This window comes from Nanorana parkeri, unplaced genomic scaffold, assembly GCF_000935625.1.
Source record: "Nanorana parkeri isolate BGI_ZX_2015 unplaced genomic scaffold, ASM93562v1 scaffold258, whole genome shotgun sequence".
Lineage (NCBI taxonomy): Eukaryota > Metazoa > Chordata > Amphibia > Anura > Dicroglossidae > Nanorana > Nanorana parkeri.
In genome coordinates this window covers 165,506-182,835 of record NW_017306526.1, presented here as the reverse complement: position 1 = coordinate 182,835, position 17,330 = coordinate 165,506, and the positions used below count along the sequence as shown (strand labels likewise).

The following is a 17,330-nucleotide window of genomic DNA, read 5'->3' as shown; positions in this document are numbered from 1 at the left end:
TTCAAAGAACTTAGGGAACCTCAACAAGTAAAGCCTTGCTATTATATGGAATATTTGAAAAATGTTAAATGTGCCTAAGAAGTACCCTGAAAAATATAACTTTTTTCTTAAATTCTTCCTGAAAAATAGCCTTAGAGTTGTATATCCACAGTGTGAGATGTAAGGCACTGCCTCTAACTACTAGTCCCAGGAGATTTGGAGTGGAATTTGATGTCACTATTGTGCTACTTGCTGTTCCCCTTGCTAGAGGCTCTGATATGAAAAAGCCTCTACCAAGATGGCTGCCTCCACACAGACACAGTGCAGAACAAGGCATGATAAGTAAATGGGAAAGATCACTTGCAGAAGGATCACAGGCAATACTGGTGACAAGTCATTTGCCCTCTTCCTGTCTTTTTTGGGCACAGCTTACAGAGTTCAGTTCCACTTTAAAATGTAACTCCATATGGGTTCAGAAAATAAATAGCACCCTCAGGGTTATTAATGTACATTACAAGGATTTTAACAAACTATGATATAGATTCCTACCTTTTTCTGTTCAGACAAAATAGCTGTTTCACTATGTCCTTTTCCATATGGATTCCTGAATGGGAGGGTCTGGTTCATTATAACTGCCTGATGCACTTTCACCATTCTAATGAAGAAAGGTACACTGTCTGCATCCCTCTAGATGTACTTAACCCTTAGGGAGTATCTGACCAAAAATGAAAGTTCTTTTGCAGGGGATGTCTAAAAGTTTACCTGTTCCTTAGTGCAGATGTCTGAGGAAATCAGTAAATCAATTTTTCGGGGCAATCCATACACCAGTGTGGTACAGAACTCCTCCAGGCTGCCATATTGCATTTCATTTCTTAAACAGTTTTAGACTACAGCTGCTTCAGACTGAAACAGAAAGGTACTTCTTAATAACAAACTACAAAATGGCTTGTGTAGCAATTTTATATGCTATTAATTTAGCAAAAGTGGAGTTTTCCTTTAAGGTAAATTAATGAACATCCTGACTTAAGAATGTGCTGTGTGTTGGAACACATCATCAGCTGATCGATTATTTTCATTTGTTGCCTGGCACTGCACTTAAATACTTGGGAAAAGAGCATATTACATTTAAAGCAGACTTTCACTCAAAATAACAACTTTCCCCGATGTTATACCTCCCTCTCCATAGGGCCAGATAGCTCAATCCCCCCCGCCCCCCATTTGGGGTTATTTACTATATTTTAGTAATATATATATTTATACATATATATAACCCAAGTCTCCATTCTCCCCTAGGTAAAAATGCTGTCATGCTCCTGATGCCTCCTGGAATATAAATGTCACATACCCCAGGAGGCTTCAGCTTCTACTGGCATTGCAGTAGGACAAACCCAGCAACGGAGGACGGAGCCAGCTTGCATCAGAGGCTGGCTTCCTGAATCCAGCCAAGTGGCGGATCACAACAGAGCAAAGCTGAATTTGCAGTTTATGTTGTGAATGAATCGACATTTTAAAAAACAAAAAACTAGTCACTAAATATACCTAACTTTGGCAAGTAGACCCTAGCACTATAGTTGTCCTAGTATGCTACTGAACCATTAAATATAAAAAAAATCTTCAGGAGTGTACTCTAGGTTTAAAAAAAATTACTGACAACACTAAATTTATCTAGGCTCACTTTAAAGAGAATATGTAATTTGGACTATTAAAACCACTCACCATTACCTATGATTTCCTGTAACAGTCACTGCAAAAATCCAGCACTTCTGCATATGGAGGAGCATATGACATCTTCCCATAATACAGTGTCCGAGCTGAAGTGGCTGATCACTAGGACAAAAACACTATCACCTGACAAGGTGGAAGATGTCATCCACATGGGCAAGGTCCAACACAGAGCTTACACAAGATTAGGATGGAGGCCCAATGGAACAGCAGGTGATTATAGGGAAGGAGGGTATAAGTAGGTCAACGCAGGGGTTCTCCTTAGACCTAGAAAAAACCTGTATATACTGGATAAACACCAATGGCACAGCAGTTGCACAAAGGGAAGATATGCCAGTGGGTCAAGCTGAAAGTTTTCATTCTACAGATCTAAGAGACATTGGTGGGGAATGTCAAGATTCTTTGCTGTACAGATCCAAGAGAGAGGAGGGTAGTGCATGCTGGGACTTTCAGTTCTACAGAAATCTGTGTGACACAAGATAACAGTGCAAGTATGTAAGGGGTGCTAGTTACATGAAGATACTTTAAAATAATAAGGTATTAAATGCTTCTGTAGACAAACTCTAATGAAAATAAACTCTCTGAATTACAGTGCAGCTGGAGTCCAAGAGACTAGACATATATGCTTAATGTTATTATCTATATGCTGCTACCTCATCACTCTGTAATAATAACATGACATTTTCAAGATGCAGACAAGTTCAATCTAAATTAAGGGCATGTGTAAACGCTTACAATGAGCATCATCCAAAAACTAACTATTCACACAGGAACCAGATTGTTTACATGTAAATGGTCAGACACCAACATGATTCCCCAATTTCCCAAACACGTTGGAGTGCATGAACTGCACTTTGGGTGATCCCCCATTATTGCCTATCTGCAGTACACATTGGCATGCTTATTATAACCCAATCCAGCCAAAACATTTATTTTTTGGTTGGGGGTGTGAGTTTTAAAGCCATCTGTGTTCCTCATCTAGTAGAAATCTTGCCAACGGGCACACAGACAAAAACACATTTGTAAATGTTTTTTATGCTCTTGGTGCCTACCTGTACTGGTGATAACTGCACCCACCATTTTTTGTACAGGCATCATAAGGACATTAAGTGAAGGAAAATCTTCCCAATGGGGGCACAGACAGGCAAATTTCTATTACTGTCTTTGTCCTCACTGGGGAAATTCACTCTCTCTTTTTGTTTTTGTTACCACTGTCCCTAGAAATAAAAGTGAGAGAAAATCCAAAATCTTGAGTTGTCACTGGAACAGCACTGGAGGGGAAATCTTCCATTTGGGATAGTTGATTCCATGACAACTGTCTGAGTGGAGATTTCCTCTCACTTCTTGCATTTTATGGGACAGCAAGTGAAAGGGACAGACCCCAAAACAGGCAAAAACAAAAAAGAGAGAGTTTTAACCCTTCCCTACAATATCCAAAACTAAAAGAAAAAGTCTTGCTAATTGAATAAAAATGAAAATCCAGACGCTCACTCTTTCTCTTTTCTCTTTGCAATCAATCATACTAAAACGTACATGCACACATCACTTTTTACACATAAGTGTGTAAAGAAACTACCACCTTAAATATAGGCAAGACAGAGAACCTAACAGATTAAAATTGCTGATGAGAGCTGAGATTGCAAACACTGTGGGTAGGGTTCTTGTAATGCATCTAAATGGAGCAGTGCCACTGTAACATCTTCCAGATGATGAGTCACAATAATGGATCTTATGCAGCAACTGGAAACAGCACAACAGGTACATTCCTAAACGAGTAAAACCCCTTTTTCATGAGTGAGATAGGTTATACAGTTAGACAGTGGAGTAGGAATGCATACTACATTGTGCTGTATACATAGATGTTAACACTGCTCTGCTTTGCCCTTTAAGGCTGGCTTGCACAACTGTGAGGTCTGGCATGCTGGAATATCCATCTTATCAACAGTTGCAACATCAACTTTCTGACAGATCTATTGATGGAGAGTAGAAAGACTAACACAAACTTTGTAACTGCAAACTTTTTATTTTGAGCATATACATCCACTATCCTCACTCATGCAATTTCCATCACTGAGATCAGTCACTGCCTTCACCTGTGGCAACAAGCAAAACATCAACATTTTGTGCTGGGTGTAATGGAGACTGCAAGGGCCTGTACAAGCACATAAAAAAAGGTTCCATTGTTTTCATCAATGTGAATTCCTCCATATATGACTATGTACATTAGTCAGAAGAAAAGAGGAACAAAATGTAGCAGACCCCCCTTTAGGAAACCCCCTAAGGACTCAATATACTAAGTAGAGAAGTGATCAATAGCTCTCTTGGAAATGAGAAATGCAGTAAATCTCCTGGGTGCTGCACCGGTTGCTCTGGAGAGCATTACTTCTTATTGCACTCTTGTTGCATCCCTGAAACCACCAGCGAGTTCAAGCAAAGCTGTGTATAGCAGTTACATTCTATGACACGGTTTTTCCTTTGGGATGACTACAAATTTCAAAAACCTCCACAGAAGCATTCAAAATAAATAGAAATACTGGTAATACATTAAATCATTACAGAAACTAAAAGGAAGAAGGCATCACCGAAGCGACCCCATCACATGTTTGGTACTGCCTTTAAAATCAGAGGCAGTCCTGATAAATTCAGATGGATTCTGTAAAATTGTGTTTATCAATAACGAACATGGCAACATAGAAGAGAATGTTAATGAAAAGGATGAGATAGGGTTGAAAATATAAGCATGCATGCAAAAGCTACATAGCTCATCATACGCCAAACATTACCTGATGTGTGGTTTTTCAGTTCTGAGATTAAGCAATAAATAGGTTTAATGCAACAGGAAGATAAGGGAAAAAAATGTATTTTTCTTACCTGATTTACGCTTGGACGAGCCATAGTCCCTGAAAAAGAAACAGCAGCAGATAGACATTATTAGTGAGGCAGTATTGGGGGGCTGGTAAACAGAGGTGCCCCACCCATGCAGTGAAAAACTCCTTGTGTTCTCCTATCCTTAGTTACACTGAAGGCTCTGGCTGTAAGAACAGTGACAGAGGATGGATTGACAGGACCAGAGCAGCATCTCGGTACTACAAACAGCTGCTAGTGCTGCTGCAACCAACACTGGAAGCCACAAGACCATGTGATAAGATGACGAAGCAACCATCCCTAATTATACAGGGGGAGCTTTCCCTGCTTTTACAAGAGGCTTCAAAGAATGAACCTGTTTAGCATTTGTCAGTACGGATTCCCTTCTTAGGAGGCACCTGTATAGCTAGTGGTGGATTCTTTGCAATGCAGCCCAGCACGTAACACTGTATTATGACATGAAGATTCTGAAATATGAATGCTCTCTAAGAGGAATTTAGTATAAAGGTTCAGAAAGGATGTACTGTAGCTGCTCCATATAAAGAACAAGGGGAGGGCAAACTAAATATCTATGTCTGTAATGAAGGTCTTACATTATAAAGCAGTTACTGGCACTCCCACTATTGAGGATTTCAGTCCTACCAGTCTAAGAGAAATGCTAGAAGCAACAGTTCCTCTGAATCTGGAGAACACTGATCTAAAAGCTGCCTCAGAGTCATACCTGTGGCTGTCAGTCTTGCAATGCATCTTGGGAATTGTAGTTCCACAATAGCTAGTGTGCTCAGGTTGCCTACCCCTGATATAGTTTTTAGTAGACGCCAGCGAGCTGAAACAGCCTGGCCATACACCTATAGATTTTGAGCAAGCAACGGAATGTGTTCTTCCCAATCTATAGAGTCGACGTGTGACAGTTTCAATGTCACACGTCGAGTCTAACTATGAGGATGAGTGTAAATCACTCACCTCACAGTTCTCCTTTAAGGCTTCCTCTTCTGCAGCAGTGAAAGTGAAATGTATGGGGGTCAGAAAGCTCTGGCCACTTAAGCATTTGATATTTTAAAAAGGCAATTACACCCGCCGGACTCTACCCAAAATTGAAACACCCGTTGTGGAGAGACATAACTTTTATATGGGAAAGCTATAATGAACACAAAGGAAGAAGAACCAGTATTCTATAAAACGTAAGGCAAAGCTTATACATGTCCCTGGAATTTGCCTCTAAATAATGACAACAAGGTAAAAGCAATTAACCCCTTCATGACTGAGGCCCTTTTTTCCATTTTTGCACCCATGTTATATTCCACATTTTAGGCCTGAAAATGACGTAAAACCCCCCAACATTATATATTTTCTGAATGCCAAGACCCTATAGAATAAAATGGTGGTAGTTGAAAATTTTTATGTTGCGCAATATTAGCGCAACTCCTTATTAAACCCCAAAATTTAGTGACAAATTTAATTAAATGCCCCAAAACACAACAAATTACCCATTTTTTTAATGAAATATAAAAGATGAGGTTACATATCTAGAGCAGCACATCCCACAGTTGTCATCAAAATAATCCGATTTATTGAAAGTTCATACCATCCAAGTACACATTGAAATCACACCACACAGATCCTATAGCCTCTAAATAAGGTATAAGCAGTACTGCATGGCACAATGTTATCTCCGCTTTATCAGCAGAGTTCTAACAAGGCAATGTTCTCAAACCCTTCAAATGTCTGTGATGTTGATGACAGCCCCTGATGCTGACAGACACTTGCTCAGCTATGTCAAAAGAGCTTGTTTGTATATGGCCAGCCTTACTCTCTTATGCTACAACTTGAAGGGATTTGTCATAGGATTCAACCAGTGTCCTTGCAGGGGATGGGCAGTCTTCTTCCTGTAGGAAAAGACCCAGCATTACCTATATCTCGAATTCCATTAAGCCCCTGGAATGTTTCAGATACAACTTACACATACAGATTTTATTTCTGGCAAAAGAGATTGGACTCATCTGTAAAAACTCTGACCAGCAAAACACAACCCATATCACATACCAGAAAAAATGCCATCTTAGATCTAATTGTCACTAATAATGCAGAGTTAATCGAGGATATTGTAATTGGGGAGTCATTGGGTAATAGTGATCACAATGTGATTACTTTTAATAAGCCAATTGTATACTTCGGCAGGATCCCAACATTTCCACTGAAGTCATTACCACCACAAAGATGAACTTTTATAATACTGTGATACTTTCCACAACCTCAAGGAATGATATCCTCACCCTGCACCTCCAAGTAGGAAAATATTATCTAAAAAAACATCAATTGTGTCAAACTCACCTACATTTTCAGAACTCAAAACAAAGGAGGTTGCTAATCTATTCTTAGTATCTATTTAACATACAAAACAAAAGATCGTATGGAAGCTCAGTGCCAGCTTTGTTCACATTTCAGATCATTGAAATATAAAACAAACCCCTCGGAGTTCCAGCAACATCACAGAGGAGTCTTCTATCTCTCCTAACTGAGAAGGAATGTTTTTATATTGCAAGAAGGAGCAAGAGGCCAAGAAACACTCAGCTAGCTATAGGGCTAGGAAATAAATTTAATGTACAGTATGTCATGCGGAATGTTGCAAAACTTTTTTTTTTCCCTTCACTGCGCTAACAAAAGAAACTTTAGACAACAGATGTGTTATAACACACATACTGGTTCACAGCAGGTCTCTGTGCCTCATACAGACGTTACACCGAACTCAAAGCAGCCAGAAGCTTAGAACATAACCTCAGAATTATATTAAAACTTATGCTGAGATTGCAATTCCCCCTCCACCCCAGTCACTGTGCAACGTGCAAAACTTCAGTCATTTAATTCCTGGAAAGACACTGAATAACTCGCCCATCAAGATGCACATCTGTTTTAACTTTTGCTTTGTTGACAGTATTGGACTCTATGGACTATTCGCTGTCATAAGAGGAAAGCACATATATTACCAAACACTACTTGTTGTTCATGTTGCAATAAGAGAATAAGACTTGTATTCATGGAAAATTTTCTGCCATCATTTTTTATTTAAGCAAATAATAGTATTTATTCTGCTTTCACAGTCTTAGCATAAACTGCGTTGTTCCATATTTGGAGATGTTTGGTTGCTGCCATTTAGTTCTGAAACACAGGCCAATTATCTAAAGTGTGGTCATTGAAGACTCACGTCACAATGATTTAGCTGCCACTCCTGTCCATATTGCACTCATTGGGGAAGCACACTTGGATCTTAAAGTGTTATTACACACAAAATATAAATGCTCCATGCTCTTTTCAGTCTCTCTTATTCAGCGCAGGAACTATTTATTCTCATTGGAAACTCTGCTTCTGTTTTTGCAGTGCCTCCTATTATAGTGCTGTATGTATGGAGCCACGGCTAGACCCTGGGACTACACTGCTGTGTGTCCAGCCACTATGTGCGCCAACACGCACAGGCGGCACAGAGAGGCTGGATGTGAATGGCACCAGTGTAATCTGTGTGTAACCTGTGTAATTACAGCCTACCTGCTGTAACTGACGCTAGTAGTGAAGCACATCTGCAAATCACAAATATATATATATCATATTATGATTGTTACGTGTATGCAATACATTGTCAAAATATGGAAAACAAAAGTTTATTTTAAAAGCAAAAACAAAATAAAAAAAGATATTTGTGTAATAACTTTACAAAAGTAAAAAAACAAAACAACTTTTTAATGTAGTGATCAGGCAACAAAGTTTCTGCTGGTCTCTCTGCTCTCATATCACGCAGAGGACCAGCAGAAAGTCTGTTGTCTTTTGTGCATGCGCACAATAATCGGCATGATGGCAATCATTGGGAAGATAGAGGGTGCACGCTCCCCAAAGGGAGGTTAGGCGTAAGAGCTGCACCTGGAATAAGGAACTCTATGAATCCACACATATATTTCAAACAAAGACATTATTAAAGAGCTTATATGCATGTATAAGGGTATCTATTGCAGGGACAAGTCTATAATTTTGCCACTTTATAGATCATTGGTTCGAACTCATCTGGAGTATGCGGTCCAGTTCTGGTCACCAGTACTAAGAAAAGATGTCCTTGAGTTGGAAAAAGTCCAGCGGAGGGCAACCAAACTAATTAGGGGTATGGAGGACCAGAGCTACGAGACGAGGCTACTAAATTTAAACATGTTCACATTGGAGGTGAGGAGATTAAGGGGGGATATGATTTCCATGTACAAATTCAATGGTGGTAGCAACATTAGCGATAAACTATTTAAAATTAACTCCATTACAAAAACTAGAGGCCACCACCTAAAATTGGTGAGGAAAAAATTCCAGCACAAGGGGCGAAGGGGGTTCTTCACAGTTAGAGTGGTCAGGGTCTGGAACTCACTGCCACAGGCGGTGATTTCAGCAAAGAGTGTGGAATTGTTCAAGAAACTTTTGGACGATTTCCTAAGGGACCGTAATATACAGGGGTACAAGTAGTACTCCTACGAATGAGATCCTAATAGGTTGGACTTGATGGACTAATGTCTTTATTCAACCTCAAATACTATGTAACTATGTAACTATATACAGAACTTGTTTCGGGAAGAAGGGTTACTACTTCTTTCACAGTAAAAGAGTGATTAGTTCTCTAGCATAATCTGACATACTGTATCCCACAATGAATGGAGGTTATGGGGGAGGCAGAGGTAGAATGGACTGATTCATGCTTTGATGGCATTTCGCAACACACAATTTACTATATACAGCAAAATATCTACTCTCCCCGGACAGACACATTCCCTCTAACAATTTAAGATAAGCTGCTAAAATGTTTATATACACATATCTAAGAGGTACTCACAACTCTTTCAGATAAGCAACAGGTGGTAAACATATAGTAGATAACCCAGCAAAAAAAGGAAAGAGATAAAGAGATTCAGAACAAGGTCCCTTGCATTTGTTTTCAGACGAATTAAAGCATTGAAATTTAAAGTATATCTCTGAACAAAACTTTTTTTTTTTTTTTTAGTTTTGAACAGAGCAGGGAAAGGTTGGACCCTCTGGCAACTTTTTAGGCTAGGTTCACACCTGCACTACCCCGCACGACCCCCGGGACGCGCGTCCCAGGTGTCGTGCTGTCCTGCACAATGCAGGCAGTGATTTCCGCGTGACCCCATTGATTTCAATAGAGTCACATCCGCGCAGCTATCGCAGAAAAAAGGTACTTGTCCATTATACTATAATGTTCTATTGCTGGGATTTGTAGTCCTCTGTAGCTGGTGTTATTCTGCGTTGCGCTGTAGAATTTATTATTGCTGGGATTTGTAGTCCTATATAGCTGGTGGTACTCTGCATTGCGCTGTATAATGATTATACGGCGCAATGCAGAATACCACCAGCTATATAGGAATACAACAAATGCCAGCAATAGTACATTATACATAGTGTATAATACATTGCTGGGATTTGTAGTCCTCTATAGCTGATGGTACATATTAATCGTGCCGATCGTGATGGGCAGGCAGCAGCGAGTCTGTGAGGCGGGGAGATGCAGCATGCGGGGAAGAGAAGTGGCGAGTCCGTATGGCGGGGAGGAGTCGTGTGGCGCAGCGGAGACGTAGCGTGCGGCGAGGAGAAGAAGCGTGCGGTGTGTCGGGAGGAGAAGAAGCGTGCAGTGAGGAGAAGAAGGCCAGGCCAAACTAATCGAACTTCAACTAATCGATGATGGAAAACGTTGACAACGTTTTCCATCATCGATTATAATCGACTTAATGGATTAATTATTGCAGCTCTAATAAGCACAAAATGGTTTGTTCACAAATACAGTATGTACTTTAGTGTAGTGTGAAAGCAGTTTCCTTGCTGTGTCTTTGCTATGGTTACCAGTAAAGCAAATTTTACAAAGGGACAAATGGTCATGTATATAAAACAAGTGTAAAAAACATCTAAAAAATATACCCCACTGTATCTGCACTGCATGAAAAACACATAGGTAAATGCAGCAACAATGGTGCAGTTTGCTGGTAAATATAACAGCAATAGCCACATAGTGCCATCTGGTCAGAACTAGAACCGGAACTTCTAAGAAGGTACGGAGGTCTGGAGAAGCATGATGAACACAGCTATGCTTCAAAGTGAAATATATCTGGAAAAAAAGCACAGTGCCTGGGCTGGTCATAAACTGAAATTCAGACACTGTTAAACTGTGATTTATAACCTATGGCACCAGGCCATCTCCCTAATCTACACAGGACATCAACATTTTGCAACCTTCTCTGAACCCACCTCTCTGCCTTGCCATCAGCATTATCTTATCCTTCCAGCAATAGGTTACATTGCTTCTATCTCCCTTACCCGCCACCATAAGTACCAGCTGCGTTCCATAATGTCTTCAGCACTTTTCTCCAGCATGTCGCCTTCACTTTAACCATCCTGCTCATTATTATCCACAGTAGCAAAGACCATTTAGAGCATATCTCTAAATAAAAAACTCTCCTTGCAGTGGGGCTACCTCCACACTGCAAGGGTTAGCTGCTCGTTCTTGACTAGAGGAATTCTTTAGCGCAGTTTTGCCTACTGATCCCCAGCAGTTGGCACTCACCTTTCTCTTCACTGCTCCAGCTGTGGACTGTCCCACAGCATCCTCACGTCTAATGCAGAGCTACTGACCTGCATCAGACACAATTACATCAGTGGGCCTTTGACCAGCGGGATGGGGTTGGGGGCAGAAGAGCCTGTGGGAGCTAGTCTTGGTGCCTCTGGGAGCATGTTAATACCTACATTTATTTTGAAAGCGGTCTATTGTAATGTTCTTCAGAGTAGAACTCGATCTACGTAACAGTGGGAATAGAAGAGATGCCCTAGCTGTAATGGTCAACTGCAGCGGCGAAAAGACAGGACACCAGACTTGCTCTGCTGTGTGCCAGAGCTATGTAAATTTCAGGGACTGGATAGACAGAAATAAAAATCCGTTGGGAGATACAAGAAAATATGTATTTCAGCTGTAGATTTAGATGTTTGACCATAGTTCAGCTTTAAAGAAAAGGAACCCCCCAGACACAAATCGTGCCACAGTGGTATTGTAACCTCTGTGTCCCCAGTATAATGCAGGATACTACTCCTACTTCCACATATCCAGCAATAGGAATATCTCCAGGCATACAGTGAATAGCTAATTACAGGGAACAATGCTTGAGATTATGAAATGATTTCCTATTGGTCAAATCCATTTGTCACTTTCATAAGTTGAAAAAAGAGCTACATAGAGTAGTCAGCGACCAATAGCAATAAATCTCAAATATGTGATTGTTTCCAATACACTCCTTAGGTTCTGCATCTCTTCTGGCATAGCAACATTTATAAGGAGACAAGGAGCCACAGGCTTTTTTTCATCCATAGATCTTGTAATAAGGCTTTAGATTGGAATGAGAACGCATGTCATGGCATCATTAGGTGTGTTAAATGCACCTCAAATATTTGCTACATCCCAAGTGCAGATGTTTGAATCTAGTCTAACTCTGACGGATAAATTGTGATTCGTTCCAAAACACAGTTGAGCTTTGCTCTGCTGCATTATAAGTGAAAATAAACAACTCATTACTTTTGCTGCAAATAGCAGAAAGTAAGAAATATGTAGAGAGATGATAAGGTTTGTGCCTGGAGCTGAAATGCTAAGAATCAGGGGCCCCTAATTTTCAGCAGAGGGAGGTAGCCCCCTGATGAGATGAAGAAGCAAATGCCATATCTGAGAGCTCTGAAAGGGATGGTAATGTTTATTACAAATTCTTCTGACATCTTTTCCTGACCGACTGTGTTCTGGGATATCCCTCTGTGCTACTTTTGCTTTCAAGAAGAAAATCTAGATCGCAAACTACCACAAGGATTACAAATTCTGAAAGGATGCCACATTTGCTGCTTTTTAAGTTTTAATAAAAGGTGGTGCGTTGTGAAGGCCCCTTTCACACAAGCGTCACCAGTTCAGTCAAGGTTCGCGGATACAAAATAACTAATGAATACTGAATCAGTTTACATCAGTTTGCACATCTGTTGTCAGTTCAGTTTACATCAGTTTTGGACTTTTTTATGGTAAATTCCCATGATTCTTTGCTTTCCCTCAGCATGCACTGAGCTTACCATGCTGTATTACAACATCAGTTCCAAAAAACGGACGTAACCTGAACTGAAGTAAACTGAACATCAGTTCACATCAGTTTATATCAGGTTACATTAGTCCCCCTTTAGTCAAAATGGAGAGCTGATTCATCTCAAATTGCAGACCTCAACTGACACTGATGTTTCCTGATGGTCATCGGTTTTCATCCGCACTGCCATAGAGATGCATTGTTGTCCGTTTTTCATCTGCAAATGGAGGGTTGAAAACCTGACTACCTGAACACTCGTGTGAAACAGCATCTTTTCTCATCACGGTAATTTAAAACAAAGACACAGGAAAACAAACAATTCTTTCTTGTTGTGGCAGTATCCAACTGCTGCATTTCTAAAGCTAGATGGTTCCACAACTGGATCTAATTGCAGCATGTGCAATGGCTACTGGGAGTTCTCTATACACAGAAGCAATATGGTGTTGCAATCCAGAAAAAAAAAAGCGGACATCCTGCAGAACCAATGTAAACAAATCCCTGCATGCTGTAGCAACTGAGAATCTGTTTACAGCTCCCTGCTATGGTGCAAGCCTTACATTTCTGTGTACTATTTGTAGCATGTGGAGGTTTAAGCAAAATTGGTTTTGCAGCTTGGATAGAGTTGCGGTAGATGACCTGCAGGCAGACCTACAGCAGACTAATGGATCATGCTAACAGTAAGACTCTTAGAGGGATATATATCAAACAAATTAGCAACACAATAAGTCACAAATCAGGCTGGCTCTCCTTCAACAAAATCCCTGTGAAAGAGGTGCATCTGCAAACTGTCGCACTTGTCTTCCCAGGAACACAAAGTTCTAAGACAGTTTTATTACAGAAAATGAGACCGGTTTTCACTCTAAACACACACATAATTAAGAAGCAGTCCAGGGTCAGGTTTTGTTCTGTGCAAGTGCTACTTTAGAGCAACAAAGGGAGGAATTTATGACTCAAGGTGTAACCTTGCAGTAAATCTGACGCATAATCTGTATCACTGCTCCTACATTTGCATTGACATGCTAAGCGTCAGAACTGATAAATGTCCCACTGTTGTGTGCTGCAGTGAGTAGAAAATGTAATTGAGTTGAACCAGTGTACCAGAGTAACCTACTGTTGTGATGTGCTATGCTCATCTGCATTCTGCATTGCAGAACTGTACTTAATGTACAACACCAAACACACCAAACACTGGCCACTGTCAGAATGCACAATTGGTGCTTGTAGCTGACTGGCTACAAGAAACGTTTGGCCGAAGAATTTTCAACATGTAGGGTTGCCACCTTTTCTTCAAGTGAAACCCGAACACTCTAACCACTTGCGGGCATATTGTTTTGGGGAGAATGAGTAGCGGCTTAGTCATATGTAAAAGGCACCACCCATTCATATATAAATATCACAGTTGAGACTATTTTCAGTGGGGGGCCAATAGCCCCTATTTTAATTTTGGTTGCCCCTATCTGCCTGGCGTCTTGTGTCCGGGTTTCAGCTGCCATGAAACCCGGACACAGCATTCAAAACCCTGAACTGTCCGGGTGAATCCTGGACAGGTGGCAACCCTACCAACATGTTCCTTCAGCAAAATTTCATCTAATGATCGACTTCTGAAGAGGAAATAGGTTCACAAACAGATCCAATTTTGGCTGATTACTGCTGAAATTCAATACGTGTGTACTCAATCTAAGTCTAGATCTGCCGTAAAGGACTTTGTGGTTCTGATCCTTAGTACTGACAAAATCTTGCTGTAACTTTTAATTGTCCTCTGTCCGTTATTCTAATTCTGAACACTGTATTACACTTACCCAGGTGTTTCACAACTGTAGACCTCAAAATCCCAATGTATCCAAATTTAAAAGCACATGTGTATCACTGGGTAACATTAAAAGAAAACTGGAAAAACATGCACTGTTAGTGAACAGAATCAGTTTGACCCGAATTAACCATTTCCCAGGGACATACTTAGCTTGCAACGTGTTTCAGTTGTAATACTTCCAATCCTGCTTGATCTCTACCTCCAGACTCAGGACTTGAACATTCACTACCTAGCCTGGACTTGGGTTTTAATCTACTTTACCCTGCAGGATAGAGATTTTTGTGCTGCATTTGATTATATTCTGGTTTTTAACCGTCATTGGGTTTTTTGATGTTGGCTTTGAACTCTCCTTTAGTTACAGTTTGGTATTGAATAGGTTACCTGGCTTTGATTATTGGACTGTATCGTGGTTTTACAGAGAACCGGCCATAATCTGGTTAATGCAATCTTCTAAAGATAAGGTCTTCTGTTATAATACCTGTGCAGACTCACCGATGAAAGATTTATATAAGATAACATTTGCCACCTGTGCACTGCCTGACTTCATATGCTGCACACTCAGAAGCAAAGATATATATGTATATATATATATGTATATATATACATATATATATATTTCTTAGTTGTTGCAGCCCTAAATACGACAATCATTATGGAAGACTGACTCTTAGGGCCGGTTCACACCACAAAAGCTGTGTTCCAGAGCGTTAGCCCTCTGGAACGCAAGCCGGCCAGCTCCCTGCGTACAGGGGCGGGAGGGGGTGTGGCGGTGCATTGAAGTCGATGGCACCACAGCAACGCCCCCCGCCCGCACCCGGAACGCAGGCACAATAGTGCTTGCGTTCCGGTCCAGTGCGATCTGCAAAAATACGCCACCTCCCACCCATGAACGCAGGGAGCCGTCCAGCTTGCGTTCCAGTGGCCGAATCAATCACAGATTGAAAACATGGTGGATGGCAGTACCTTTTCTGCCACACTGCGAATCCTAAAAGCCCCTCACTGATAGTGGTTTCTATGTGTGGATGATCAGCACAGCAAGGCATTGAAGATATTGAAATCTAAACAGTGGACCTCTTACAGAGCTCACAAGAAGTAGGTTCACTCTGACACCATGGGACATTTTTGATAACTCATGCATCAGCAAAAAATAAAATTCTGTTGCCTTTCATAACATTTAGACTAGGTTTTATTCACATGTTAAAACACCAACTCTATAATCACACTAGCTGTTATGGGTGAGCAGTCAAGCCCATAAAGGCCAAAAGAAATATGTTTAAGGATAGCAAAACATTATTACAGTTATTGTTTTGCATAGTAAAAAGGTTTGGATGGAAAGTATGTCCATTACGAATATTTATGAATACTTAAAAACTCAAATTCTAGTACCTTACTAAATCTAAATGATATTTTTTTCATACTGTTAAACTGGTTATTATAATGAAATAAGATTCTTTAGGCTGAGAAACTGGTAATTATAATGAAATGAGATTCTTCAGGCTGAAATTACATCAGGAGAGCATAATCCAGAGCCAAATGATTTTTCCATGCCGTTTACCAAATTGATAACAAGATTTATGCTCTTTCTAGAAGCAGGCAAACACATGAAGACTTTGCCAGAACTGTCATTAGCAATGAAACCAAACAATTGGCAAGAAAAACAGTGCAACACCAAGAGTTATCTATGGTTTTGCCAAGTACTATTAAGTAATATATGCTAAATACAGAATAATACAATAAAATATCATTTCTAGCAGCGAGTCTAGCTTTTTTTCCCTTCATATTAGAAACAATACCATTTTAAATCGCTAAAGATTCCTATCTCTGCAGCCAAATGAGGTGCTGCAGATTACAGTAAAATTTGAAGTATAATAGTATATACCAAAACTATACCAACTATACCAACCAGTATACCAACTATGTGTTGTAACACTGAAAGACCTGAAGTGTATAAATATAACTTTAAATGTCTAATTTGCTTTGATTTTGTTGCAGAACAATCTAACCAAATCATTTCAGAACATTCTATACTGTAACTGTACTAAAGCAAGTGGCAGGTGAAGATGTTATATGTATAAGCTGAGTGATGTCCTGCTCATGAAAAATCACTATGCAGAGGGGTTTATAGTAAATGACACTTTAACCAAAATCCTTTGCAGAGGGCTGACAAAACTAGGATTGGCACTTAGATTTGTTGAGCCCTAACAAAGGGGAAGTTTGGACTTCAAATGTCAATATTTTAAATATCTGGTCAAACACATGCATGAATACTTCTGATAAAAACTAGGAAACACAGGCCCAAATTTACATTGGGTACCTTTAAAATCACAGTTTGCATCTTTATCAAGAGATGGTGAATGATAGCAATAATAATTTTCCTTATGTGCTTTGGATATATTTCAGGTACAATTAAAGACAGGAAGGACACATTCCAACACAAATGGAACCGTTTGCAAATGTGCAATCATGCCACAAAAAATAAAAAGAAGATGGAATCTTTTTAAAAAAACTTCCTCTTCTTTGAAGCCTACATGAGTTATTTGGTTCCTGCAGATTAAAAAAAAAGACAACAGGGCCTTTTTGACTCATCACATCATAATGGAAATAAGCCATCAGTAACCATTAAACAGTTCCCGTTGTTAATATCTCTGCTCATGAGACGATGAATGTGCCAATTGTAAGGCATCTGGGGACTTTCTACAATGCTGTTATGTGAATGCTTTGACCGGATGCCACACAGAAAGCTGCTGAGGACGGCACATGCCCCTGGGTCATATACATTAAAAGATAAAATTTAAAAAGGAAGAGGCCACTTATACTAA

The 17,330-nt window shown here is 40.0% G+C and overlaps 1 protein-coding gene across 1 annotated transcript in view; it reads right to left on the bottom strand.

Annotated features, from left to right (window-relative positions):
- Positions 1-17,330, bottom strand: part of LOC108787380 (SH3 and PX domain-containing protein 2A-like) — a 205,035-nt gene that overhangs the window by 71,192 nt on the left and 116,513 nt on the right. Inside the window, exon 6 of the mRNA XM_018556917.1 lies at positions 4,573-4,601. Within this exon, the coding sequence (XP_018412419.1) occupies positions 4,573-4,601 (29 nt within the window). The remainder of the gene's footprint in view (positions 1-4,572; positions 4,602-17,330) is intronic.